The sequence below is a fragment of the Syngnathus typhle genome, linkage group LG10, assembly GCF_033458585.1.
Source record: "Syngnathus typhle isolate RoL2023-S1 ecotype Sweden linkage group LG10, RoL_Styp_1.0, whole genome shotgun sequence".
Lineage (NCBI taxonomy): Eukaryota > Metazoa > Chordata > Actinopteri > Syngnathiformes > Syngnathidae > Syngnathus > Syngnathus typhle.
In genome coordinates, this window is record NC_083747.1 from 6,754,231 (window position 1) to 6,781,192 (window position 26,962).

General features: G+C 40.1%; 2 protein-coding genes and 1 long non-coding RNA gene across 3 annotated transcripts in view; 1 reads left to right on the forward strand and 2 right to left on the reverse strand.

The window, feature by feature from the left end:
• Positions 1-26,962, reverse strand: part of dnah5 (dynein, axonemal, heavy chain 5) — a 63,780-nt gene that overhangs the window by 27,703 nt on the left and 9,115 nt on the right. The window contains exons 17-58 of the mRNA XM_061289202.1: positions 26,769-26,849; positions 26,428-26,518; positions 25,983-26,128; positions 25,457-25,634; positions 24,957-25,199; positions 24,613-24,809; positions 24,382-24,475; positions 24,108-24,250; positions 23,620-23,696; positions 23,415-23,539; positions 23,106-23,341; positions 22,790-23,008; positions 22,641-22,703; positions 22,307-22,545; positions 21,317-21,464; positions 21,150-21,242; positions 20,608-20,807; positions 20,038-20,191; positions 19,645-19,808; positions 19,395-19,551; positions 18,837-19,049; positions 18,390-18,614; positions 17,536-17,708; positions 15,957-16,027; positions 15,656-15,763; positions 15,346-15,533; positions 14,535-14,729; positions 14,000-14,134; positions 13,814-13,921; positions 13,318-13,471; positions 12,968-13,114; positions 5,574-5,815; positions 5,268-5,444; positions 4,595-4,799; positions 4,225-4,367; positions 2,988-3,122; positions 2,491-2,613; positions 2,204-2,417; positions 1,854-2,077; positions 1,223-1,421; positions 974-1,146; positions 635-765 (exon numbers count right to left, since the gene is read on the reverse strand). Of these exons, the coding sequence (XP_061145186.1) occupies positions 635-765; positions 974-1,146; positions 1,223-1,421; positions 1,854-2,077; positions 2,204-2,417; positions 2,491-2,613; positions 2,988-3,122; positions 4,225-4,367; positions 4,595-4,799; positions 5,268-5,444; positions 5,574-5,815; positions 12,968-13,114; positions 13,318-13,471; positions 13,814-13,921; positions 14,000-14,134; positions 14,535-14,729; positions 15,346-15,533; positions 15,656-15,763; positions 15,957-16,027; positions 17,536-17,708; positions 18,390-18,614; positions 18,837-19,049; positions 19,395-19,551; positions 19,645-19,808; positions 20,038-20,191; positions 20,608-20,807; positions 21,150-21,242; positions 21,317-21,464; positions 22,307-22,545; positions 22,641-22,703; positions 22,790-23,008; positions 23,106-23,341; positions 23,415-23,539; positions 23,620-23,696; positions 24,108-24,250; positions 24,382-24,475; positions 24,613-24,809; positions 24,957-25,199; positions 25,457-25,634; positions 25,983-26,128; positions 26,428-26,518; positions 26,769-26,849 (6,731 nt within the window). The remainder of the gene's footprint in view (positions 1-634; positions 766-973; positions 1,147-1,222; positions 1,422-1,853; positions 2,078-2,203; positions 2,418-2,490; positions 2,614-2,987; positions 3,123-4,224; positions 4,368-4,594; positions 4,800-5,267; positions 5,445-5,573; positions 5,816-12,967; positions 13,115-13,317; positions 13,472-13,813; positions 13,922-13,999; positions 14,135-14,534; positions 14,730-15,345; positions 15,534-15,655; positions 15,764-15,956; positions 16,028-17,535; positions 17,709-18,389; positions 18,615-18,836; positions 19,050-19,394; positions 19,552-19,644; positions 19,809-20,037; positions 20,192-20,607; positions 20,808-21,149; positions 21,243-21,316; positions 21,465-22,306; positions 22,546-22,640; positions 22,704-22,789; positions 23,009-23,105; positions 23,342-23,414; positions 23,540-23,619; positions 23,697-24,107; positions 24,251-24,381; positions 24,476-24,612; positions 24,810-24,956; positions 25,200-25,456; positions 25,635-25,982; positions 26,129-26,427; positions 26,519-26,768; positions 26,850-26,962) is intronic.
• LOC133161030 (uncharacterized) lies at positions 7,208-12,412 on the forward strand. The gene is made up of 3 exons (XR_009715989.1): positions 7,208-7,441; positions 8,011-8,884; positions 8,992-12,412. It is a non-coding gene; the product is annotated as an uncharacterized LOC133161030 (long non-coding RNA).
• On the reverse strand, positions 9,720-12,467 carry LOC133161027 (uncharacterized). Its single transcript, XM_061289201.1, has 2 exons — positions 12,332-12,467; positions 9,720-11,810 (listed from the first exon to the last, which is right to left on the reverse strand). The coding sequence occupies exons 1-2, from the start codon at positions 12,458-12,460 to the stop codon at positions 10,047-10,049; spliced, it is 1,893 nt and encodes a 630-aa protein (XP_061145185.1). The 5' UTR covers positions 12,461-12,467; the 3' UTR covers positions 9,720-10,046.

The following is a 26,962-nucleotide window of genomic DNA, read 5'->3' on the forward strand; positions in this document are numbered from 1 at the left end:
GCTAAAATTAATTAATTGCTGTAGACATATAAAGGAATTTGTTTAAGTACCGCTACGCTGGTATTGAGCTACAGATGAATCGTAGACAACCTTAAAAGTGTCGTACCTGGGATGAGGAGAAAACAGAACTGGACTATTTGTCAGTGTAAATTTTGCATGGCATTTGTAAATGAGTGCTCCAGTGTTTTTGAATCATCAAGGTAAAAGCAGCTGTGCTTTGGTAAATGCTCTTAATATTTGCCCTTGGCTGGGAAGCTTTGAGGGATGTCTTTGATTGCCATTAATGACCAAAATCTTGTCAGCAATCAAAAGCAACCTGGGCTTCTAACGTCTCAGCCTTGTCAAAAGCTGATTAAGTCCATGCCATGATGTTCTGTATTGCGGAAGCAAATCATGCAAACGAAGTGCCAATTAGTGTCAACTCGTTTTCTCAGTGTGTAGCAATTTGGATGGACTGCACTCCCAAAGTCAATTTCATCATTTATGCATGACGCAAAGCAGCTCTGCTCCACTCACTAATAAAAACCTTTGTGTTACCATTCTTGCAAAATGTGATTGCTAGAGTTCTCATTAAACAATTAAGTTTTGCATCTTTTTTTTAAACTACATTTATGTGCGTGAAAAGTAATAGTACCGTGTAAGAGTGATCTGGAAAATCTTGTAGCCAGCAATGAATGAGGCGAGTCTAGTTAAGCTCTGTTTTCCTGAACCTCCAACACCAACCAACAAGGCATTACCTCCAGGTGTCCGGATAATCCTTGAGACCTTATTCAAGCGCACAAAAAAAATAATAATAATAAATCACTCATACAAAAGACAACATGCTATTGGACAATTTTTACCTAAAAAGTTAAATATCAGCACATTTCATTTCAAATCTTGCAAGCAGTTAGTAAAAGCAATACAAGCGGTCAATAAAAAAAGAACACCAAACAGGGGCTGTGTGAATAGTTCAAAATGAGGCAGACATTACCTTGACCAAATGTATCATTGCATCCTGAAAGAAGACCATGTCCATGCCAGTACCCCTGACACTCTCATTGTAAAGACCCAAGAACATGTTCAGTCTTCCCTTTAAACTGTCAAATGTCTCAATGGTCTCGTACACTTTTGGTAAATCCATGTCAGAATCTTCTGGCTCCTCTCCTGTGATAAAGATATTTCAGATTAGGCCTACTAATTATGTTGTTGTTGTAAAGTTGAACGAATCGTTTTATGTTACCTGATGCTTCAGGTGAGTCTCGTAGAAAGTCAACAAAGTAGCTGTCCACACCAACGTCTACTATGTTCTTGTGCTTCTCGCCAAGAGTGTCCCCTACCACTTTTGCCAAAGCCTGATCAAACCACTCCACTTCTTCAGGCATAATAAATCTGTCCGCTATCACGCGTTTGCATTCATGCTTCCACAACGCCAACAGCACCTGAAAAATAATTGGCAACTGCAATAAAGCCTCAGGTCATTAGCTGTAAATGAATGTTGTTAATATTTGAGCATAGTCAACAACATTACATGAAACCACACAAAAAGCACACTAAAAACATTGTTTGTTGCCATTGGTTGGCCACTGCTTATTCCAGACTGTAATTACACTTGCTTGCTTGCTCCACACAAAAGACGAGCTCTGCAGCATAATTACTGGTACACATTTAATTTCCTTTAAAAGTTCATTCATCACAAAAGTTGAATAAACATACGTAATATTGAATTATAGATATATTAATTCCCAGATAATATAACGCAAGACACTTTATAAACTTTTAATTGAATAACAAGGTTGTCTGCAGTATTTGCTGTATGCTAATTCTCATTTTGTACACTTGAGTGTCTCAGTCAATTTATTGAAAAGTCTCACCTGGGTGGAGCTGACCACCTCTGCACTGGTGTTAAGCATGCCTTGCCAAACCCTGGAGAGATCCCGAAGGTTGAAGATGTAATGGAATTTGGCAGGAGTTGGAAGCATCTTAACTTTTGTCATCTGCCAAAGATGGCGAGTCGTAGACACCAGTAAGGTTATTGTACCCCGAACATCATCAGCAAAACCTCGGCATGAACAGAAGTAGCCTTCACCAATCACACCTGCATGAAAATGTTGATGGCATAAAGTGACTAACAAATCAGAAATCATAAACGGTTGCATTCGTTTTGTCACAAAATGGTGACTATATTGGATACAGATTCTAACTCGACTGGTTTCATGATTACCAAAGATCTTGTCAATTGAAGAATTGGAGGGCAGTGTGCAATTAAATATGGAAAACTGTCTTTTGAGTCTCTGTGGGATGTCATTACGGCCTCCTCCTGGATGGATCATAGCAGCCAGGAACTGGACATCAATAATTCCAGTGAATTCCCCTGGTTTTTCAAGATTGAAGAACCCATTCTGGTCCATTAACTGACGGACAATCTCGTTTGTCACCTGTGTCCAAGACCAGAAGTACAGTGGGGATTATTTGCGATTTCTCTTTTCAAATGTTACTCAAATTCCAAACCTGATCGCCCCACTCGTTGATGACAGGCATGTTGATATCATCGATGAAGATTGACATTTTTTTCCCAGCTGGTGGTCCATAAGTGCTCCCCATTCTCTTATCCACATAACTCTCAACAGTTCTCTTCAAAAGAAAGAACAGGACACAATTTAGGGGAAAAAATCTTAAGAAGCAGATGAGAATAAAAAATGGAGATAAAAACAGAACTTGCTGCAGGATATAATCCATCATGACAGCCTGATCAATATACTGCTAAGCCATGGACAGGGACAAGACAGTGGTCTCACCTTCAGTCAGCAGATTGTCAATCAGGCGCGCAAATCAATGTTACTTCCCATACCTGTCCGTCTCTGGCTGATGAAATCATTTAAATCTAACTTGGTCTTTTTAAGGAAAGACAGATGTAGAGCCTAGAGCATTGTGCACAGTGGGTCGAAGCTAAATGCAGCAGAAGACTAAATTATTCAAGTCTAAGGATCTGGATGGTTGTACTGCACCTGGAATATGAGTGGTGTGGTGGCAGAGGAAAGATTCATGCTCTTTCCCATGTGTGTCTCAGGATGGAGCTTTGACATGTAGCTCTTAATCATGACTGTCTTCGCTGTCCCTTGCTCTCCAATCAGCAAAACGGCCTAAAAAACATGATGCAGTGTTAGTCAATTTTGTGAGTTTTACAAAATTCTGAAGACGCCGCATGAACCGCAGCTCACGTCACCCTTCCGTATTGCGGACTGTGCCCATGAGAGAATGGCTTGGCATTGACCTGATGATGAGGGTCAGGGCTATTTTGACCTCAAATCAGAATTTTAAAACCCCTTCCAAATGTTTTATTTTCACTTGTTTCACTTGCATGCATGCTCATACAAATAGGACTTGTAATGAATTCCATATTGTAACGAATTTAAAGGTCTTTTCAGACTGCACTATTTCCATCTGCTTTTCAAGCATAGCAGCAACGAGTCATGCTGTGATGTTATCGATTAAAACTGCGTAAGAGATGGTTCTATTTAACAAGAAATAAACCTCTCTACTCATCATACAGAATTCGATTCGAAGGGACTCTCAAGCCTTAGTAGAGATCTTCGGAGTGATAAGTATATGAACAAAAGGATTGAAAAATACCTATCAAGGAATTCATCAAGCATTTTGGGTATAGACCCCTTAGTTGCTCCTCTGATTGTTAAAACAAAACTGGAAAATTTCTCCCATTATGCCATTCATTTGGTCAATCAAAAGTGTTAACACTTGAAGTTGAAGTAAACTGAACTGCAGCACTTGACATGACTCAATGAGATGAAAAGAGCTCTTCAAGCGGTCCCAGGACCAATGACTGGGAAATCATTGTATAATCCATCCATTATCCATAACGCTTGTCCCCACGAGGGTCGCGGGCCTGCTGGAGCCTATCCCAGCTGACAATGGGCAGTCCGCAGGGGATCCTCAACTGGTTGCCAGCCAGAAATCATCGTATAATGTAATGCATAAATTAAAGATCTACATGCCCGATCAGAACCTGAGAGCGCTGACTTTAAGGGTAAAGGAGAACAAAAAGTGACCTCTATCTTCTCACAAATGTTGACTGAATGAACAATTTCAACAGACACAAAAAAGGTGCCAATTAACTGTGTTTATATCGTAAAAGCATTCAAAATTATTCAAAGCCTTTGGCTCATAGTAATTTCTGACAACACCGACCTACTCATTGTTGACAAAAAGATTTTTGTTGTTGTTCACCTTGGCCTGCTTGGCGATGGTCTGTATCAGGAAGTCAGTTCGAACATTGTCTACATTGGGTACCAAAATGGAGCTATACTCTGGGATTATTTCTGATGGATACACATATTCCTCCACTCGTGTATTCCAGTGGACCCACTGACCTACAACAAAACAAATGTACATACATTACCACTCACAACAGTTTCCTACATATAGCAATGCATGGCTGGGCTGGGAATCATCTAAGGGTATGCAGCAAGGCAACCTAGCTGTTAACGTCACAGTTTTGACCCAATCGCTATGTGGCTCCCTGTGTGGTATTGTACGTACGTCTGTATGTACGTATGTATGTATGTATGTATGTATGTTATCCAGGCTTCATGCCTACCGTCTGTTGTGACATGATAGTCGAACATGGTGTCCTCACTGTCAGGAGGGATGTCAGGCAAGTTTAGATGAAAATTGTCCGTTCCTCGTAGCCACAGCTCCATTTTTTTCCGGTCGTCTAGTTCAAGGACAGCTCCTGCGCTCCACATCATAGCAAACGCATACAGGCGCTCCAAGTGCTCTCGTGATAAGTCGGCACACTGTTCCTGCGAGGTAGCACTTATCATTACTAAATTGCTTTTATTATCATCATCAAAGAAACGTGCATTGGTCTTATATTAGTATAGCACATGCTTAATGGCTTGTTGCATAATAATGAGGGAACTTGCATTTCTGACACTGTGACGACTTACAGGCAGTAGATAATATAGAGTGTTTGTACAAATTGCGCAAGCACTTTCTGCTCCTTGATGCATATTCATTAGTCTGGCTTTACTTGCTTCTTCTGAGCTAGGAACTGAGTGATCCATGTAGCGTGAAAAAATAATGAAACAATAATGGGATTCTAAACAACTGTATAAAATTGTGTCTCTCAATGCAATTTTACCTCACATTTGGAGTTCCTTCTTATACCGCTTCAATTAATGCCAATAATATTGTTTTGTTTAATGTATAAGGAAATAAGCGCATCAGACCCTGAACCTGATTAGAAATTTTGAAATGATCAAACCCACCTTTGTTGGGATGAGTCCTTGCAGCATGTTGATGCACTGCATGATGACAAAAGCCTCAAGCAGCTCTATTTTGAACTCAAGTGACTGTACACAGAAGCGGTACAGTCTGGTGAACGAGGAAGAGAAGAGGTCCCTCAGAACCTCTACCTCCTGAGGGCAGCGTTTTTTTAACCACCCCTGGACACAAGTAAGAATGTTAGTTTTTAATAAACATTGTCCAGCTTTATTTTAGGAGTAATATGTTTAAAGAACTTAGATTTCACTGCGTCTCATACCATCATCAAAACCATGGTCATCGTTTTGTACCTCTAATATCGGGCTCCAGCTGAGCACAGACGAACTCATGAACACCATGCCGTTGCGTGAGACAGTGGCTGGAGAGGCATTGTCGATGTTATGCGGCTCAAACACCACCTTACAGTTGGGCGCCATTGGTATTCGGTCTCCATTTGCCAAAGTAAGAGTTTTGTTGTCATCCAAGACCGAGTTAAGATTCTCTATCCAGATGGCATCAACCGGTCCATCGAGGACAATCCATATGTGTTCTCCTGAAAAGATAATTACTTTTACTTGAATGCTTTGGCTAAAACTAAAGTACTGAGCCAGTGATGAACAAGGAAATAATGGGAGCACAATTCTCAAGCAAATTTGTAATACAAAAAAAAATCTGTTGCTGCAGTGACTTGAAAAGCACTCATGCATAACCCACATGAATCTTCTTGTGTGGTGAGCAGCAAGCAGCAAGCAGCAAATAAAAAGTGCGCACATGAAAGCAAACACATATACTGTAAATTCACACAAGCGTACACATGCATCTGTAATGAACGCCCAAGGAAGATAGGAAGATAAAACAAACTCTGGGGTGCTGAGCTAGGGAGTGCGAGGACGTCCCTGGGCAATTAAACTTTTCTGTGACATACAACTTACTGATTTTCACAGAGATCCTAAAGAAAAAAAATGCCCCTTCATCTGCAAGGACCCAAATGAATCATGAGAGAAATCAACTCTGAGCTCTATAGGGATTCCCTTTCATGTTTCCGCTGTTCTTCATGTTGATAGGCAGAGAGGATTAAGTTCTGAGCCCATGATATCTGTGCTTCATTGAAAACAACCTCTAGCTGCCTCCCATAGAATACAGGTCATGTCAGAAAAGTTTTGGTATCATAAAGGAAACTTTTCAACCTTTTTGACGATGAACCAGAACTCGCAGCATTGTCTTTATTACTGTTAAATGAGAGACTAGATAAGAGACCACAGATGTGATGGGAACCTCATAGCGACTTCAAATGATCATGCACCTGCTCACAATTTTCTGACCATCCGACAATTCCTGTAGTTCCAAGTACATCGGATGCTGGAGCAACGTCCCTACTCAGCTGAAATGAGTGATTTTTACACTTGCCAAAACTCAAGGGGGTCATCGAAGGAATCTGCTCTAGAGACGTGGACAATCTCAAGATGGCAGTGACAATAGTGCTGCCCAGAAGAATCCTTCGAGGACCACATGAACGTGGAGCAGACTAGGCTGCTAGTTTGTAGTTTGGATTCAAGAAACATATAATAAATTGCTGTCGTCAGGCTGGTACGGAAGAGGATTAGGGCCAGTGAAGAAAAAAAAAACGAGGGGTGACAGGATTCTGACTTTTTTCTCAGAATTCTGACTTTAAAGTCAGAATTCTGACTTTATTCTCAGAATTCTGACTTTATTCTCAGAATTCTGACTTTAAAGTCAGAATTCCGACTTTAAAGTCAGAATTCTGAGAATAAAGTCAGAATTCTGACTTTAAAGTCAGAAATTGGGAATTCTGACTTTAAAGTCAGAATTCCGACTTTAAAGTCAGAATTCTGAGAATAAAGTCAGAATTCTGACTCTAAAGTCAGAAATTGCGAATTCTGACTTTAAAGTCAGAATTCTGACTTTATTCTCAGAATTCTGACTTTAAAGTCGGAATTCTGACTTTAAAGTCAGAATTCTGAGAATAAAGTCAGAATTCTGAGAATAAAGTCAGAATTCTGAGAATAAAGTCAGAATTCTGACTTTATGGCATGGGGTGGCGGAGGGAAAGTCAGTGTGGTGTGGTTTTGACCAGAGAGGACATTATGTCGTCAACGAGTGAGTTTTTGCGTGCCAGAGGATTGCCGGAGGACATCATTTCACACTTGGAGGAGCGGGGGTGAGTAAATAAAGCATTGTGTTCATTTTGGTGACTGTTGCGTATATAACTGGCTCCGTGTAGCATGTAGCTCCGTTGCTAATTGATAGCTCTTGACGGGACGCGCCGCATTTACACGTAAAGAAGCATTATGCGTATTTTTGTTCATTCAGTACTCAGTTTCATTAAACCGATGACGTAATGCACGATTATAAATATATTTACACGTCACGGCAACGTCACAAAGCGTCGGTAAAACACCGCGACTCGCGGCATAAACTATGCCTTGCTGATTGTGACCGGCTGCAATATCATTGCACCTTACATTTAACTCAATACACTGATCACACTGTTGTTTAAGAGTGGTGATTCTACGCGCCACAATTCAAGGTTACATCATTTGAAGGATAATCATGCACGTCTTTATTTACTGGATGAGACTTGTTTAGTGATGTTACACCTGACATCGTACCAGGAGTATTAGTATTAAAAACAACTTTATACAATAAGCATACTGTCATAAAGTCATGTTTTCAAAATGCCCACTGTTGTGTTTGACAAATTGTAATTGTTTTTACTTTGTTGTGCAGATAAAGTGACTGATGGAGGGTGCAACTCGACCAGTGCCTGAAAAGCTGGATTTGGATGACTTAATCAAGCTATGCTTTAGACTTGCATTCAGCAACAAGGAAATACTTGCAGTTTTAGCACATAATGCTCAGACTATTATAAGTATTCGGACTCTGAAGAAAACTTGTAAAAGACTTGGTCTGTTCCGAAGAAAGAATCAGTCGGACCTGGGAGATGTGTTGGCTTTTGTCCAGCATGAAATCCTGACTTGTGGCCAGATGCAAGGTTATCGCTGGCTTCATCTACGTGCGATACAAAAAGGATTTGTTGTCTCACAAGATGCAATAAGACAAATTATAAAATTGGTTGACCCAGTCGGCGTGGAATTAACAAGAGCACGACGCCTTAGAAGACGCCAGTACAGCTGCAGAGGCCCAAATGCTCTTTGGCACATGGATGGCTATGATAAATTAAAACCCTATGGGATTTGCATCCATGGTTGTATTGATGGGTTTAGCCGGTATGTGTTATGGGCAGAGGCCTATACCACAAACAATGATCCCAAGGTGATTGCAAGTTATTTTATCAAAACAGTTTCGCGCATTGGTGGATGTCCAGAGAGGATCCGTGCAGACAGGGACACAGAAAATGGTTGTGTTGAACAGATGCAAGTGTTTTTGCGACAAAACCACTGACAATTTTGCTGGGGAGAAAAGTTTTCTTTACGGGAGAAGTACTGCCAATCAGCGCATTGAAGGGTGGTGGTCCATCCTTTGCAAACAGAGCGCACAGTTCTGGATTAATTTATTTCAAACTCTTCAGGAGGATGGTCACTACACAGGAGATTTTCTGGATAAAAATCTTATCCAGTTCTGCTTTCTTAATCTTGTGCAGGTAAAATATTTTATCTCTCCCATCATGTTTTTGAAGTTGAAATGAATAAATTGAATAATAAAAAATAACAATGTACTTAAATACTTAACTATGCTGCTCTTGTGCAGGATGAGCTGGATGAAGTTGTGAACACATGGAACTCACACAAAATAAGACCAAGGTCGAACGGTGATACAGCTTCAGGCCGGCCAGTCGTCATGTATTCATTCCCTGCCATGCACAGTGCCGAGGATCGACTGAAACCCACTGGAATGCAAGATATCACTGCGTGTATGGAAGAGTGCACTCCAAAATGCCAGTTTCCTTGCGATGAAACTGTATTTGAACTGTGTTGTCTGCTAATGGAGGAAAATGAATGGCACGCTCCAACAGATCCATTGCATGCAAGTGACTTGTATCTTATGTTGAGAGAGGAATTACTGAAGATTGTTTGACAAGCGTATTGATGTAATACATATAAACCCCTCAGAAAATAATTTTTCAGTTTTTTTTTAATAAGTAGTCTGTATACTCAGTTACTATGTTTTTTTTAGTCCTACAATGCCTTCTTGACCTTTAAATATTCCTTAATGACCCAAATTAAACAGAATAATTCATTGCAAAATTGAATTTTCTTTAACTATGCTTACCGGATCTATGGTTATTCTTTTCCATTTGTGACTAACAAAAACCAAGATCTTACATTTTGCTTGAAATGTCCTGAACTTGACTGCTTAAATATGTATTAAGTATTAATGTATTACTTGTATATTAAAAATTGTGTCTTTTCATAGAAGGCATCTGTACAACATAATACTTTATTTTTATATACCAACATTCAGGTGCAGTCTGGAAATACATAGTGGATGAAGAGTGAGTTTATTGAATGCAATAAAATATTACCACTCTTCATTACAGAAGCATTCACTTAATACTATGTAGCTGCTGAAAACAACCATCCAATGGTTATGCATAACATCTTGGGTCATTTTAAGAAAGCCCTAGAACTTTTATATAACTGGAACACAATGCCAAATGCAAGCTGTTTCTATAAAACTCTAAAAACAGTGAAGGAACGAATACAAAGTTTGTTTCTATTTGACCAATACGAACAGTGAACAAAATATGTTGTGTTGATGCAACTTACAACGGATAATTAACGGAGTTATGGTTATTGACAGAATTAAACAATATCCATGACCCAGATATTGCTTTCGAGAACGGCATTGAATTCTGATCGGAAGTCTGGGAAATTTTCATAGCTGTCAGCAATGTACAAAACCTTTCCACACGTGTGCCCCACTGGTCTTCTACTAAACTCTGTCATTTGTTGAAACTCCACAAGGATGGTGTCGGTGACAATAAGATCAGATCCAGTGCAAAACCGGAGAAATTTCTGAAGCTTGAGTTCATCCAACTCTCTGATGAACCTTTTCAGATGATTTACCACTTCCTTCTGCTTTGAGGTTAAATCATTTGGAAATTTCAGCAGTTGGCAGACCTTTTTGCAAGTAGGTTGCAAGTCAGAGCACAACTTGTTAAGTGCGTCAGGACTTATGAAGTCATGGTGAAAAGTAACCTCCCTCCAGCAGTCAATAACAAACATGGGCTTTTGGACAAGCTCTTTGTGCGCTATTTCCTGCAGTATTGTGGGGAAGGTTTCAGGTGTGATAATCTTTCTACACCCATAGCTGTCAAGAACTTCCACAAGATCATCTTGGTCCACTTCTGAAAAGTTTTTCATTGCGTCCATCAAAACGTCACGCTCCTGGCTGCTCACAAACTGCAGAAAGTGGGCCTTTGGATCACTGTAGACACAGTTGAAAAGCACTTGCTCGAGGAAAGGAAACGCAAGTTTGTTTGGGAAATAGCAACACTCTTGGTAACCTTTTATAAGTATTCTCCCAACTGCTTTCCACTTTTCTGCAGAAAAATCATGACGGATAAATGGCACCTTAATTGATGTACCAAGGGTGCATCGGTCATAGAATTCCTGCCAGAAACAGGTGAGAACATCTCTCAGTACTCCAGACCCAACACCTGCTTCTTCTCTATCACCTGGGAGTATGCGTTTCACACTGAGTGGTTTGTTCAGTATTTCTTCTTTGCAGAATGCTCTTATCATATCATTCAATGTGTCAGTGGAGTGGACAGTTATAGTCAACACATCTTGTGGATCAGATGGATTGAGGGGCATAGCGGGACCATTGTAGATCATTGTGACTTCTGTATCTTCCTGTGTGTCATATGTGGGACCAAAGGTAATTTCTGAATCAACAGAAATGTTGAATAGCTGGTAGACTTCATTTGAATAAACAGAGACCTCGTCACTTTCTGCGGCATTGTATTCACTGCCATTGTCTGACGTAACTTCCTCGTGTGTGTGGATATCATCTTGGTTCTCTTTTGGTCTTGTTGCAATGTAAAAACGCAACAATGTTAGCTTTGCAGCCTCGTACATATAGCCGATGGAATGGCAGGTGTCATCAGTGAGGCAGTTTTGTTTGAAATCCCAAACCTCAAACTCAAAGTCCAATTGTGATCCTTTGGAAGAAATTCCATCTGGGAAAAATAGTTTTTTTCCTTCCTTGAGAATGTCTTTCAACCCAGCTTCTGTGGACATATGAAGTTTTCTGGTACCCCCTCCCTGCTTCTCCCTCACCTGTTTGGTCATCTTTCCATCACTGTGTATCCATCCGATCGCAATATTTCTTGTTGTTTTCTGCTTCTTTGTCTCTTGTGGTTGTGTCTTTGAGGTGGTGTCCTCTTTGTCACTGTCTTTCCTGAGTTTCATTTTTTCACGTAGTTTTTCTAAAAGTCCGTTTTTTCTTTTGGATGTAGGCTGTTTCGTCTTGCAAAAATTAAAGAGTGCAATGCGGTCTCCATAGCGAGGGATGTAATTGGCAAGAGCGGCATCGTCCATCAGTGCGATGACATCACTGTCAATCTGCACGATGACAGAAAAAGAAATCTGTCACACACAATCACTTAATTTGAAAGAATGAAGCACAAATATAATACTTATTGTAAATCAAATCCACACTCGACAAACATGTTGCAACTGTTTAATCTTTAAGAATTTATTAAGCCACATTTATACCTGAAGTCTATGTGTTTTTTATTTCATTTTATACACTATTTCAATCATCAGTTGACTTAATGTGAGTGTGTAAATACTTAAAATGATCTAGCGTTGGATTGTGGTATGGAGAGTCAGCAAGGCATAAGGGGTTTTATCGACGCTTTGTGACGTTGCCGTGACGTGTATATATATTTATAATCGTGCATTACGTCATCGGTTTAATGAAACTGAGTACTGAATGAACAAAAATACGCATAATGCTTCTTTACGTGTAAATGCGGCGCGTCCCGTCAAGAGCTATCAATTAGCAACGGAGCTACATGCTACACGGAGCCAGTTATATACGCAACAGTCACCAAAAGGGACACAATGCTTTATTTACTCACCCCCTGCTCCTCCAAGTGTGAAATGATGTCCTCCGGCAATCCTCTGGCACGCAAAAACTCACTCGTTGACGACATAATGTCCTCTCTGGTCAAAACCACACCACACTGACTTTCCCTCCGCCACCCCATGCCATAAAGTCAGAATTCTGACTTTATTCTCAGAATTCTGACTTTATTCTCAGAATTCTGACTTTATTCTCAGAATTCTGACTTTAAAGTCGGAATTCTGACTTTAAAGTCAGAATTCTGACTTTATTCTCAGAATTCTGACTTTAAAGTCAGAATTCCGACTTTAAAGTCAGAATTCTGAGAATAAAGTCAGAATTCTGAGAATAAAGTCAGAATTCTGACTTTAAAGTCAGAATTCGCAATTTCTGACTTTAAAGTCAGAATTCTGACTTTATTCTCAGAATTCTGACTTTAAAGTCGGAATTCTGACTTTAAAGTCAGAATTCCCAATTTCTGACTTTAAAGTCAGAATTCTGACTTTATTCTCAGAATTCTGACTTTAAAGTCGGAATTCTGACTTTAAAGTCAGAATTCTGAGAAAAAAGTCAGAATCCTGTCACCCCTCGTTTTTTTTTTCTTCACTGGCCCTAATCCTCTTCCGTAGGCTGGAGCCTTTCAATTCCAGACCTTTCTTTGCCTTCAGTGTTTTCCTCCAGAGTGTTGAGAAGATGCCATCGGTCCAGTCATTTGTGGCCACATCAAGTCGTCCAAACATTTGAGGTGCTGTGATGGCTTTGGGGTTCATGCGCATCTCTCTGTGTGGTTGACCACACTCTAGGAGAGGAAGGATATTATATAGAGACATGCAGAGCTCTTTTCAGAAACCAAATGTGTAAAATTTGCAGGTCTGAGGAAATGTTTTTCTTCTTGGGGTTGTCTAAATTGATTTATAGTAGATTTTATTTTTGAAAACAGCTTTTCATATGCTGTTTTAAAATGTACGTATAAGCAAATGTGGCACTGCATTGACCTCCCACCTGTCATGGCTCTCATCAGTGTATGGATACAAGTCGTCTTTCCTGCCCCACTGGGCCCCAGAGCCATCATGCCATGCCGGACCCTCTGAGTCTCAAATAGTTGGATGACTTTCAGTTTCCAGGGTGGGTGACAAATCAGACCTGCATCTTCCACCTGAAGAGAAACATTACTTTAAACACCAGTATGTATATTTGCCCAAAATTGAATGAAAGTTGAATGAAATATAGTTCATAGACAATGATAACACTTGTTTGTTAAAGGGTAAGAAAAAGTTTTAATCCTGACCTAAGTTGCTCTCTCTTTCTTTCTAATCATCAAACAAAATCATGATCAGATAAAGATAACCAGAGGGAACATAAAATGACATTATTTTGCTGTCGGCCATGTACGTATATCTATAAAGCTGCCCTTTTTTTTTCTCCAACCTTGCACCGACCCACTCAATTTTCTGTGGCATAACACTCTTGTTGTTCACATGCAGAAACTCATTTCTACCTGTTTGTCAATGGCTGCCTCAAGTTCAGGGTAACCTGCTTTATCAAGCTGAATCCCTGGGAAGAGGTCCTCAATCAAACTCAGGAAGAGTGGCTCATCTTCATCGATCTAACAAATATATTCATGTGCAGATTCATTATTAAGTTAAGGCTTTATATTGTTGTTCATTTAATCATTCAGACCGACCAGCTTTGAGAGATTCATGTCCCTGAGAACCCTCATGACGATGGTAGACTCAGTGTCGCTGGGATTGGCTCGTTTGGCTGCTCCCAGAGTTCGCAACACGGAGAGGATGTTCCGCAAGCCAAAATCATAGTGAACCTGGGTAATTTAGTCAACAAAGTTATTTCATATCACTGCAATACATCTTTCTTCTTCTAAGATTCTTTTGATCGCCAATTCTAGACAACTATGGGAACCTCAGTACATCGTTTTTATAAATCTATTGTAAAATTCCAAACACAAACTAACAGTTAATAAAACAAGTTAGGTATTCAAGAAGTCAATCCAAAACCAGTATGAGAGGTGAGGTGATCAGATTTAAGATGCCACTGAAAGGTACTGACAGATTCCCACCTGAGGAAAGCTTGGCTGATCCTGTCATCTTGATTATAAACAGATATTAATAAACAGGCACAATTGATGTAATTAGATTCCACATAACTAACAATCAAACAACAAAATTAACTCTTGGAAATTTCAGACCTGGGTCTTTCTTTACCTGCTTGGACAGCTGCTCTTCACAAAGCTTGTAGAGCGTGAAGAATTTTCGAGCCAGCTCCATGTTATCTATGAAGCCACAGCTGGCTAGTTTCACTCTGATGATAATTTGGCGGTCAGGAACCATCATGGCCACAGAGCGAAAATTGATCTTTAGGTTCTCTGGGAGTTCTTGTCGCCCTGCATAACCCGGGTTCTGAGTGTCCAGGTAAGACAAGCATACACATTACTGAGCACCTCTTTGCAAAGTCAGCACTTTATCAATTAAATCTCAAATCAGTGAGAGTATGCGATATAAAATGTTTATTCTGATTTTCCAACAAATAAGTTGGGGTGCAAACATTTGTGTTGTAATGTAAATGATTATAACGTAAAACTGGCTTGATTTCTTAGCTTCCATAGTATTTTGATGAATAAAAGAGTGAAAGAGCTGATATAACTGATGCTAGATTAAACCAAGCCTTTCCATATTTTTTTCCAGACCTGACAAAATTGGGCCAAAATCTGCATATTAATAGAGACGCTATCCTGGCAGTTGCTCAAAGCATAAAAAGTGATGAAAGACCAAGAGATGACAAAAAGCCACCATCTGGATTGATTTTGATTAGAAATGTGGCAAAATCTCTTACAGGTATGTCCAGTACACAGAGAGAAAACTGCACTTTAACGTTAGCTCTCCCTTACTCAGGATTGAGTAGATTGCTTTGTAAACGGTCGAAATGCTGATGCCTAACTGTGAGGCATTTAGGGAGCTGCTGCACATTACATTATTCCCATGTATGGAGGAATGCAGAAAACAAAATGACACTGACCATTGTTATAAAGATACCAAATTCTGGATTCATCTCCACATTTTCTCCATCAGTAAAGACAAAGTTTTTTCGTCGTTCTTTCTTGCAGGTGAGCAATATTGAAATCTGCTGGGCTGCCACCGACAGGACGGGTAGGTCAATGCGGTTGAATTCGTCAAAACAGCCCCATGAACCAGACTGAGCAAGACCTATCAATCATATGCACAGGCCTCTCACTGATTAGTTTGCTTTAAATAAAGTGATGGCACAATCCGTTATCTTCTGTAGTCAAAACACAGCACTTGATCTCGTGTTATTTGTTTATGCTTACCCTTGAATATTCTTCCTAGACCTCTGAAGTCCATCTGGTCAGAACAGTTGAAGACTACCACATACTTCCCCAAACAGCGCCCCATATCCTTAATGGTCTCAGTTTTACCTAAAACAAACAATGAGTTGTTGCATCAGAATAGAGAGTCATAGATTTGCACACATACCAAAAACCAGATTCAACTGTGTCTCTGTTAGTAATCCAGGTAATGGCAACTAGTTGTTAGTTTTTAGTCGCTGAACTCAATTAGTTTCAGGTTTGTAAAATTAAAAGTGTATAGGTATATTTGAGTGTCTCATACCTGTTCCTGCAGGACCTGCAGGTGCTCCACCCATACTCATACAGAGAGCCTGGGCAAGGGTGATGTAGCACCTATGCCGTATACGTGGACATAGAACAGATTCACTTACATTCACACATTAAGAAGTTTACAACTTCTTGATATTGCTTCCTGGAAGAGACAGATTGTTTTTATGTGAAGTTGCAGCGCTAATGGATTATGATGATGCCCCTGAGTGAGGTTGGAGGTTACCATCAATAAAGAGCAAATTTGAGCCTTTTTGATGCAAGACTGTCCTTCCACTTGTATGCAACCTTTTTTTATGTAGTCTAGAAAAAATCTGAAGCATTTCTTGTCTGAAATCGTCATTGTTCGGCATCAAGCTGTTGTGCATTTCTGTTGTTTCTGTTTTTCAAATCTGAGACTATAGCTGAGTGAGACTCAAGGGCGGGCAATGAGAAAGTACAGAATGGAAAAAAATGAGTGGCAGACAACAACAGCAGTGGACATTGGCACTGCAGAAAACAAATGAAATATTTTAAGCATGGAAAGATGTCAGGAATTTTTTGCTGTTTTGGCATTGGAGTGCATGAAGCGTGTTGCCGTGGGTATTGCCGAAAGATGCTGGCAGCTTACTTGCTGTCACTGCTGTTGTTACACATTGCTTTCCCTTTGCTGTGTATGTCAAAGCATGCTTCTAGGTTGATTATTGTGTCTGTCTGTGAGCGGTTTTGTGCCCAACAAATTAGTCCCTGTCACTCACAGTGATTGACTGTTGTGTAAAGTATTGTGTAAGTATTGTTCACATCAAGGCATGGTTAGCAGTAGACATAAGTAGTCCAATAGTAGGATGTGCAAGTTGTTTTAATGTATCAAGCTGGTTAACCCAAACTTTACGCGCATTGAGAACCAAGAATCAATTATTTCACTCCGGTTACTTTCTCTACTTGCTGGCTTACTTTTAAAATGATTACCAATTCATACTGTACATTTAATGTTTTTAATATTTTCCAATATTATTAATTTATGAATTATGATTACACTCATGGAGAAAAAAACTATATGGGAGTTTGCACATAAACAAACACATGGGAATTATACTGAAACCTAACCTGAAACCTAAAGCTTATTACCAGAACCAGTCAGTACTGAGGGTTGCTTTAAAACAATCAATCGCTCAAACAGCAAATCCTTTTAGTCACTCTCAATATATTCCTGAACAGGTGTGCTCAAATATTGATTCACGCCACAAACTAAATGGTTAAACAGCACGGTTGGATTGACATAGTGCAGGTTAGATGTTAAAGCGCTCTGTAGCGGCAGTAGTGCGATAGCTGACCTCTGAGGTCAGGAGTACCCATTGGACAGTTCGGAGGTGTACTTTCAGAGTTTATTTTCAGTTACCAAGAACAGAAAACACAGTATTTAACAACACAGAAGGGCCCTATATTAGACTGGTGCCCGTCCTTGGTGTAAGCCTGAGCATAACTTAATTTTTTATTCCAGCGCAAGTCTAATAGTAAGCTTGGCTTTCTTTTTTTCTTTTTCCCCCCAGTTTGCTCTTTTGTGTACTTTATTTAACCTCATGTGTGGAATTTACCTGTCAGTCAATGGTGTAATCACAAGCCTTTCAGTGCAGCCCAAAAATTCATTCTGGTAAAGGAAGCCTACATCTGTGATGTTGATCATCATTTTGTCAGAGTCCTCATTGAAGTAGAAACGGCACTGCTTCAACCACTCAAAGTCTCCGGGGCTTTTGACATGCAGCCGACACTTGGTAACAAAGTGAACAAAGAAGCAAGAGGACAAATAAGGACAAAGACTTAACAATCAAGGATGCCAGTTTTGGCTTCATAAAGGGATAGTGGTTGAGATTGATGTTATAAAGAGGAAGTAAGAAGAAAAAGAAAGAGACAAGACAAGGTTAGAAAAGTGTTATCTGTAAGAGAGTTAATGTAGATTAGAGATGATGAGAAAGATGCAAGTAAAGTAGCTATTATCTGAACTTATATTTTAAAGTGGGAGCCTTAAGAAGGATGACTCTTGGGTTGAGTCGGGAATGACAAAAGAGAGAGTGAAGGCTGGATTGAAGATTGGAGGCAGACGATATTTTTGAAAAGCTGGGTCAAATTAAATAAAGAAATACATTAAGGGAAATAAAACATAGTCCATCAAATAAATGCATTTCTTGTTCTCCTTGGTGACAAGCAAGGCAATTATTGTGCCCGAAAGAGAGCCTTTCATAATCCACACACACACACAAAAGGCTGAATATGTTTTTCTCTGTACTCTTTTCAGATATCTGAATGGTAGCCAGACAGGCCAAGCCTTGCTTGTTGATACAAAGAGTGATTTAACAGTTTCTTCTTAGCTATAGAGCTTATAGAGCTCTCTTCAATTTCAAAACATTGTAGAAATTGCATTTCATGCTTAAATTCTCAGATCCATACTTACCAGGTCATCAAATATGTCCCTCTGGTGAACATGAATAGTGATGAGGGTCTCATATTTGGTCCGCTCAATGGAACTTAGGTCTCTTGTGGTCATATCGATCAGTGTATTGAGCAGATCTAAAAATATTTGATTGGTTTTAGCCATGATACGACGATCATATCGGGCATTAGTGAGAGCATCCTCAGAATCCCTTGTCCATATCATCTGGATGCCCAGCAAACCAACCTGCATAAAACATCAACAGACTATAGTCGATTTTGTGTCTTTTTTTTTAATTATTGTAGTTATTGTTTTTTTGATTGTTTTCCTGTTGTGTCATCCACACCCTAATTTTTTAATCAATGGCTGTCTATCTTTCCACCTCCTCTCCAATTTAATGTAGCTAGTGTTCCCTCGCTATTTCGTGGTTTACCTTTCGCATCCTTAGTATGGCTGCCTTTGACTCACTTGAGCAGGAAAGGAGTTGAGGAAGTCGATAAGCTGGAAGGCAGATTCCTGAATGGCCAAGACAGCCTGCCGGATGATCATATGTAAAGACCTCTGGGATTCTTTGAGTAGGGCATTGAGCCAAACCTCAACATTTCCCTCTGCTGTGACTGGTCGATCCAACTCCATAGTTTCCCCCTCCCGAGATGACACGGCCAGGATGCGGTCATATACCTGCCATGTGTGATACATTGAAATTGGAGAAACTTGAATATGGTAATCCTTTAAATTGGTATACGATCGACCCCTCCATACTAGTGGTACAGCACCCAGATTTGCATATTCGCAGATTTTATTTCATCATTGTTTAATATTTTGGAGGGGTTGGTCACATTTTGAAAGTTTATTAGTGTTTTTTTGAAGATTTTTATGGGTTTGTAAAAATTTATTCACTTCAGTGGGCCATGCAGACATTCGCTATTCACTAGCAGGCCTTGTCCCTAGTGAGGGTCGACTGTACACATGCACAGTATGTACTGCAATGTCTTTTTCACTTCAAAAATATTCACAAAAATTCACCTTGTCATGAAATCTGACACATTTAATGTTGTCAAAGACATTAAGAAGGTGGGCTTGGATGGTATGGGAGTCTGAGGCTTGACCCAAGATCTCGAGCAGTGCAGGGTCAGACACAAAGAAAAACCGAGGAAACAGCAGACGCTTCTTCTCCAAGTAGCTGTTGTAGAATGTTAAGATAACATGTAACAAATATAAACACAAAGTTTAAAACACCAATCCTTTTTGAGCATGGACTTTAACTGGCTCTCACCCTGTCAGAGATTTCTGGCAGATCTCAAGTTGTTCCAGAAGGTGTGGAAGCAGCTGTCCCATTGTCTCATCCCCAACACATGACTGGATCACATTGGGCATATCATGGGCCCGTGTCATGATCTTCACCCAAGATTTGTCAATGTTTGAGAAACGTTTTGCTTCCTGGTGGACGATAAATAGGTCATTTTTGTTTTCTTTTAATTTAGGCACCTCAGGCATTTGACTGAAAATCCAAACAAAACACATATTTCTCTGGGATTTGGACACCTTGATTGCCGTTTCATATGAAAATCCCCTTGATCATTTTTATGAGTCAATGGAATAAATGACACTTGCAAATTTAATGATGCTCCATTTTTGCAGAAGTGGGAATATTGAAAAATGCGACTACCTTTGGAAGTTGTTTGGCAATGTCTCCCCCTACAAACACAGCCTCTAGGTAGATCCATAGATTCTGGACAGTCATCCAATTTTCTATAATGTCAGTGGTGTTGGACAGATTCAGTACCCATTTCTGTATCTGGGCTTTAAATGGAGTATTGTACCTGGACAGAAAGGAAAGATTAAAGATTAAAGATTAAAGTCCCAATGATCGTCACACACACACCTGGGTGTGGTGAAATTTGTCCTCTGCATTTAACCCATCCCCGTGTGATTTTAATCCATCCCCTGGGGGAGAGGGGAGCAGTGAGCAGCAGCGGTGCCGCGCTCGGGAATCAGTTGGTGATCTAACCCCCCAATTCCAACCCTTAATGCTGAGTGCCAAGCAGGGAGGCAATGGGTCCCATTTTTATAGTCTTTGGTATGACCCGGCCGGGGTTTGAACCCACAACCTTCCAGCCTCAGGGCGGACACTCTACCACTAGGCCACTGAGCTGAACATCATCCTGTTAGTGCCACACTTTGAGTTGTGATGATAAATGCCAAAGTATGATGTACTGGCTAGTGATAAAGCACATACCTGTTGCTAATAAGAGATCCCAAGACCATGAGGCTGTCCTCCATACTGGCGATGATTTCTGATGTGCTGTCTCCTCTTAGTAAGAGCTCCCCACGGGTTTTAAAGTTGGCAAAAGTAAAAGTCTTGTTGTCCCACTCTGCAATTACTTGCTTCAACTTCTGCTCAATGTCCCGTTCTTTCACTGCACTAATGCAGATATCCTGCGACACAACCAGCCGTAATTAAACACAGATAATGGTATAGACCTCAGGACTGAGACAAAGATACACACCCAATGAGTGTAACAACCCGTGATCAATTTATAGTACCGTAATTTTCGGACTATAAGTCGCGTTTTTTTTTTTTTATAGTTTGGGTGGGGGGGGCGACTTATACTCAGGAGCGACTTATATACATATATATGTTTTTTTTCACTTTTTTGGGCATTTTATAGCTGGTGCGACTTATACTCCGGTGTGACTTATAGTCCGAAAATTACGGTAGTCTTAAATTCACGTAACAAAAATTGGATGAACTATTCTGAAACGGACATTGAGTCTCACCTCAATCTCCTCTTTGCACTTGAGTAGGGGAGCCTCCATAATACTACGCAGCTTGAAAGTGTCCGTCTCAACCTCAAATGTATGTCCTGTCACCTGCTCAAAGAACCAGACCGATGGTGAACATTAGTGAGTGTAATGTGTTGATTGCATTAGATTGTTTTACCGACCTCTGTAATTCTCTTCCAGTGCCGCATCATCATGGCCTTGTTGGACATTAACTCCAATAGGGGGCAGCACTCATTAAATTCATCAATTATTGTCTTCAGATCCAGGAAGGCTTGCCATTCCTTGAGAGCTCGAGGCAGCTTGCGACATCTGGCGTTATAAAAAGGTTACCAAGCTATCATCTAGAATGTGTGTTCGTCAAAACGCCATAATCTACCAGTGCCCAATATGTGTACAGCCAAGTTCCCCATTTAAGAAATCTGATATCTGAAGGTAGAAGATCACATTCAAGCATACAGCGTCAAAATACTTTGACTAGTCAGAACTTTTTGCCAACAGACATAAAAACTAATACTTCAAGATGAAATAGTCGTCGTTCCCTCTAAGCACATTCCCAATGAATAAACCCTCACCTCACAAAGGACAAAGATAAGTCTTGATGGGAAATTGAAATTATTCAGCCTTAATGTGGTGCACTATTTGGTAAACATTTATGTGCAAAGGTTACAAAAACAATTAATTGCTTAATTTAATTTTCAAATTGAGGCAGTTTTTGCAGTGGCAAAAACACTGTACGTTGCATTTTGATTCAATACAACTTCACTGCGAGTTATTAAAATCATTCTTATCTGCCCGACTGCTGTGATGGAATTTTCCACTGCTCTTGGACACACCTCAATTATTAGCCAATTATTCACGGCAACAGCACCCAGCTGAGGCCTGTTCCCCAGCCACCTTATAAGCATGAGCCCCACATCACTTTTGTTTCGCCAGGTTGTCTTGTGCTGCCTCTTTGTATCAGGAGGCTAAACTTTTAATAACGGACACATTGTAACATGTCTGTGTCTCAGAAGCTATTGTATTTGCAAGCTATATTTTAGTATACATTGCATCTCATTAGGCTGTGAAAGTGTACCTAATGATGATGTATGCTGACTTTACCTGGATCCAAAATTTCCAGCCTCATTGCTCAAGCAAATCTCTTTTCTCACCTTGTTTGAAAGTCCAGCAGATCATTATTGATTTTCTCAATGTGCAAGTCAGCCCAAAGGATGTCATTGTATCCATTAACCGTTTCAATGACATTGTTGTAAAGGCCATACAACTTTTGCAGTAAAGTCAACTGCTTTCTGATTTCTAAGAGCTCAGGGTGCTGGGTGACAGGAAGTCCAAACAGCTCCTCACCACCTGTGTAGGTGATGTACTTTCTGAACAAGTTATCAAATCGATTCTGAGGGAAGAAAGGAATCGGAATGGTGATTAAATAATCATCAATGTCCATTAACTATGATTTGTATTTCATATGGAAAATGTCATATGTTGCACCTGGTACATGATAAGTCTATCACTGGCATCCTGAGGAGCTAACCCCACCACCATTGGACCATCCTGGCGCATGGGGGAAAAGGTGCACATCCAAATTTCTGTACAGAATAATTTTTAATAGTATTTGCATGTACTTTATGTTGCTCTACCTTGTTATAGTCCATGTAAAAGTGTTGACAGTCCTCCATGAAAATCTGCACGTTAGTGAATAGTTCACTTCTGAATTTTGGCTGTAATGCAATCAATTCATTCTGCACTTCTGTACTCCGCAACAACAACTTCTCCCACATGTAGCGAAGTGTGTCCACTTTGTCTGCTTCTTCTTTAGCGACTGAGAGCTCATACTTGTGAAGCATGGCATAAGACTCCTATAATACACAACAAGAGGAGTTGTCTTTTTATGGAGAGTAAACAACATGAGTCAGTCATGTTTGTGGAATAATTTTCAGATGGAGTATGACTTGCCTCAATCGGACCGACTTGAAAGTCAATGGCTATTTGGCTTTCTCTAATCTCCTTGAACGCTGCCATGGCAATACGAATATCATCCAGGTCTTTAATCTGCCGATTCAGTTTCTTTCCTGCTTCATCAATGAAATTGAAGATCTGGTCCATCTCGGAACGATATTTCTTGTTACAGTACAGCCCGTAGTCCACCATCCAGTTTTTAGTTTCAGCAGTGAGAGACAGCTTCAGATCCACTTGTTGAAAAGAAAACAAAACCTATCATTATATAGGTTAACTCGCATTCTGTGAAAGTTCTTGTAATGTAACCTGTAAATAGAGCCAGCGCCCCAACAGTGATGCATTCAGGCTCAGAATTGATTTCCAGGTGCAGGTCTCGATAGTAAAGAATCTGACTCTCAAATTCTGACAGCAACGGACTACCTTGAAGGAATCTGGGGGGGAAGCAACAACCCTACGATGTAATTATGAAGTACTTCACCTGAGTAAAATGTATTGTTTCCGACAGTCATACTTTTGCATGGCTTCACCGCGATCCTTTCTCCAAATGTGATGATAACTGCTGAAACGATCTAGAGCTTGCATCACCTCCTACACAACCAAGCATGGACATTGAAATCAATCCACATAATGAATTAGATTACTCGTTATCATTTTTATGGTCCCTCGTGAGGAAATTCAATTTAAAAAAAAAAAGGTGTTTCGCATGTACAGAATCACACCACAAACAAGCAGGTGTGTAAGAGATGCTGGACTGATGAGGCGCAACTCAGTTCAGTGTGCTCGTGCACCAGTCATGAACACTTGAATATAATGTTACACAGGCTATCAAAGCACTACAGAAATATAATTTGTCATTTTTCCGCCTTTATATTGATAAAACATTAATAGCATGACAAGGAATTGGGAAAACATCAAAGTGCTCAGGACCTAGATTCAATTAAATATATTTACACCAATATCTTACAATTACCTGCATCTCGGATGTGAAAATAAGGATACCTTTCTGTTAGAGACGATGGATATGCCAAGGACAGAAACCAGTTTCGCAATCTCCTTGTTCTCAGAAACATTCTTGTAGTAGTTTTTGGCTTGGATGGGAATGGCTTGGCTCACATACGCTGATATGTCCGAGGCGCTTCCATCTAAAAGGTATGGAGTTAAAATCCGTCATAATATTGCTAAAATTGTTGAAGACACGATTGTACATTCAGTACTGATTATTGTTTTTAGCCACACAAAAAGAACAATGAACAATGTGAAGGATTTACTGCACCCGCAAGGCTCCGGTACGTTGTTGTTCCATCTTCTGATTCGCTTTCAGAACTTTCTGGCTTCAATGCTGCTATTCGCTTTTCATTCATTTTTCTCTGCGAAAGAACCAAACATTCCATTTTACCAAGTCTTGATCAAGATGTGGAGTGTTTGATCATTTGTTTCATCTGAGTTGTTAAACAAAATAGGCTAACCTTGCCTGTTGCAAACTGTATTGTAAAAGATCACACACCTTTGAGATCCTTTCTTTGTTCCACTGGCCAACGCCTTTGCTTACACTGACCACGCACTCGACCGCCCTATTCAATGCTTGCTGTATGTCCTCCAGAGTTGGAATGATGGCAATATTTGGGATCGAAAGTGTTGCATTGACTCTGAAGATTGCCTGCTGGCCATTGCTCCTCCCACGTCTGGGTGAATCATTCTCACCTAAAGGACGTGATGGGGTTTCTTGATTAGGAAATTGTACGCATCAAAAAGTGACATTTTTGAGGTCATTACAAGGCTGAAGAAAGCTCATCATAAACTAATCAATGTAGATTGTTATAATAAATAAAATAAAAAGCAAAATCCCACCCATGAAATGTGCAAGTGGGGAGGTCTGGATATGCTTGCGTAATGTCTCCAAGGTGTTCCGTGTCAGTTTGAGCAAAGCATCTGCATTGCGGTGGTTGAAATATGACAGCAGCTCCTGCGCCTCCAACTCCATCACTTGCATCAGGTCTCGCTTCCTCCTCCTTCTTACCAAGGGGGAAGACGGACCAACACTGGCGGGGGGTAGTAAGATGTGTCTGGAGGAGAGACGGGCTTCTGACGGCCCTCAACATTTGTTGTACAGGGTCAGCAGTTGCGCAAAATGATGTTATAGGTTTCTTAATACATGCTGTAGAAGGACAAAAGGTTAATAATAAAGTTGTCCCAGTGAAGCGATGACTCATTTGCAGTCATGGACAATACTAGTAAAAGCTATACAAGGACTTGCCAACAAAGCCAAAACTTTTAGGTACCTCAAATATGTTGCACTGAATGCGATACAATTTTGAATTCTGATTTCTCCCTGAACGGAGTGGTAATACCTTCCCTGTCGAGACCGTCTTCTGTTTTCCTCTGAGGGCAGATTTCTTCCTCTAACTTTTCACCCTCCTCTCTTTGATTGTGGTCAAACTCCAGCAGCATGTTGATCAGTTCATTAGCTGCTTCCTCCACCTGAAGGCTCTTGGTGTGTAGACTCTGGGCTTGCTTAATACACAAGTCCTATACACACAAACAGTCAATGCACAAGGAGGCCTAGAGAATTCCAGCCCAACAATAATTCCATAAGGATATGATGGATTCAGCGAGATGGGTTCATTACCTCATTATTTCGTTCAGCTCTTGGTTCTTTTAATATAATTCACAGCAAAAAGAACGGTTTCAAAAGTATAAGCTCAATGTATCATTAATATTTTAAATTATAAGAAATGTTCTGTTTTTAATGTTTTAATAATGGCACAGTTTGGTATTTCTGAAGAAGTTTCAGCACATGCTGATGATACGGTGAATTTATTGGCTATTTCATTATACAGCTCGCTTCCGTTTATTTTATTTAACGTATGCATTTACCCTGGTGGCCTTAACAAAGTCTTCACAGGTAACAGGTTCATCTTCTGGGAGAATGCACAATGTGCATGTGCTCATCTCCTGCAACACTGCATCTATCCTGAACTCTGCCAGGTCGTTCACTCTGTCAATCAACAGCTCCAGATTCTCTGGAGGAGAAAAGGCAGCAAGAAGCAGTCAGAAACGAGTGTAAAAATGATGATCAGCGGTGAATGACACGATGGAAATAATGTACAGTGACTAGAGGAGAAGCAGCAAGAACCAGGCACATAAAAAGATAATCAAAGGAATATGGTAGATAGTGAAGAGTGAGGCTGTATGTATATTAATTATGAATGACAATATGAAAAATAATAGAATCTAGAATCTAATTTCATCAGATGGAGCCCATGCTGGGTTCTAAAGTAACTTGTGAGAAACTGATCTTACTGGATTTATCTAAACTTACCCAAGGATTTGTAAACGGTACTGAGGTATTTGTCTGTGTTCATTGATGTCCAGTTGAGGGATGTCAACCCTGGCTGTATTGCCTCATCTACCTGTCAAGTTCATGAAAAGTTATTTTACACACTGTAGTTGTGTCATAGACTGTACTGCATGCCACCAGACAATCCCAATTATCTTTGTCTTATGCTGTACTGTAGGGGTCACTAACATGGTGCCCGCAGGCACCAGTTCGTTCCCAAGGACCACATATGGAGGCCGGCAGCATGTTCTAAATATATCTACTTCTGGTGAGGACACACTGGAAACACATAGACACACACACATAAAGATGCAAATCCTTACCTTAGTTACATGTGGCATTGCCAGTTGTTCAAAAGCACTCTGAATTTTTCCACGAACTCTAGCATTCTCACTCAACATGAACTGAAATAGCAAAGGTAAGCATCATATGTGAATTGACTCATAGACATTGCCATATTAATGTTTTGCAAGCTTGGCACACATTTTCATTTTACAAGATAATTTTCAATGTGATT

Coding starts and splice junctions, on each gene's coding strand:
- LOC133161027 (XM_061289201.1), bottom strand. CDS start 12,460: ATGGGGTGGCGGAGGGAAAGTCAGTGTGGTGTGGTTTTGACCAGAGAG. Junction 11,811..12,331: donor CACACTTGGAGGAGCAGGGG/GTGAGTAAATAA, acceptor GTCATCGTGCAG/ATTGACAGTGATGTCATCGC.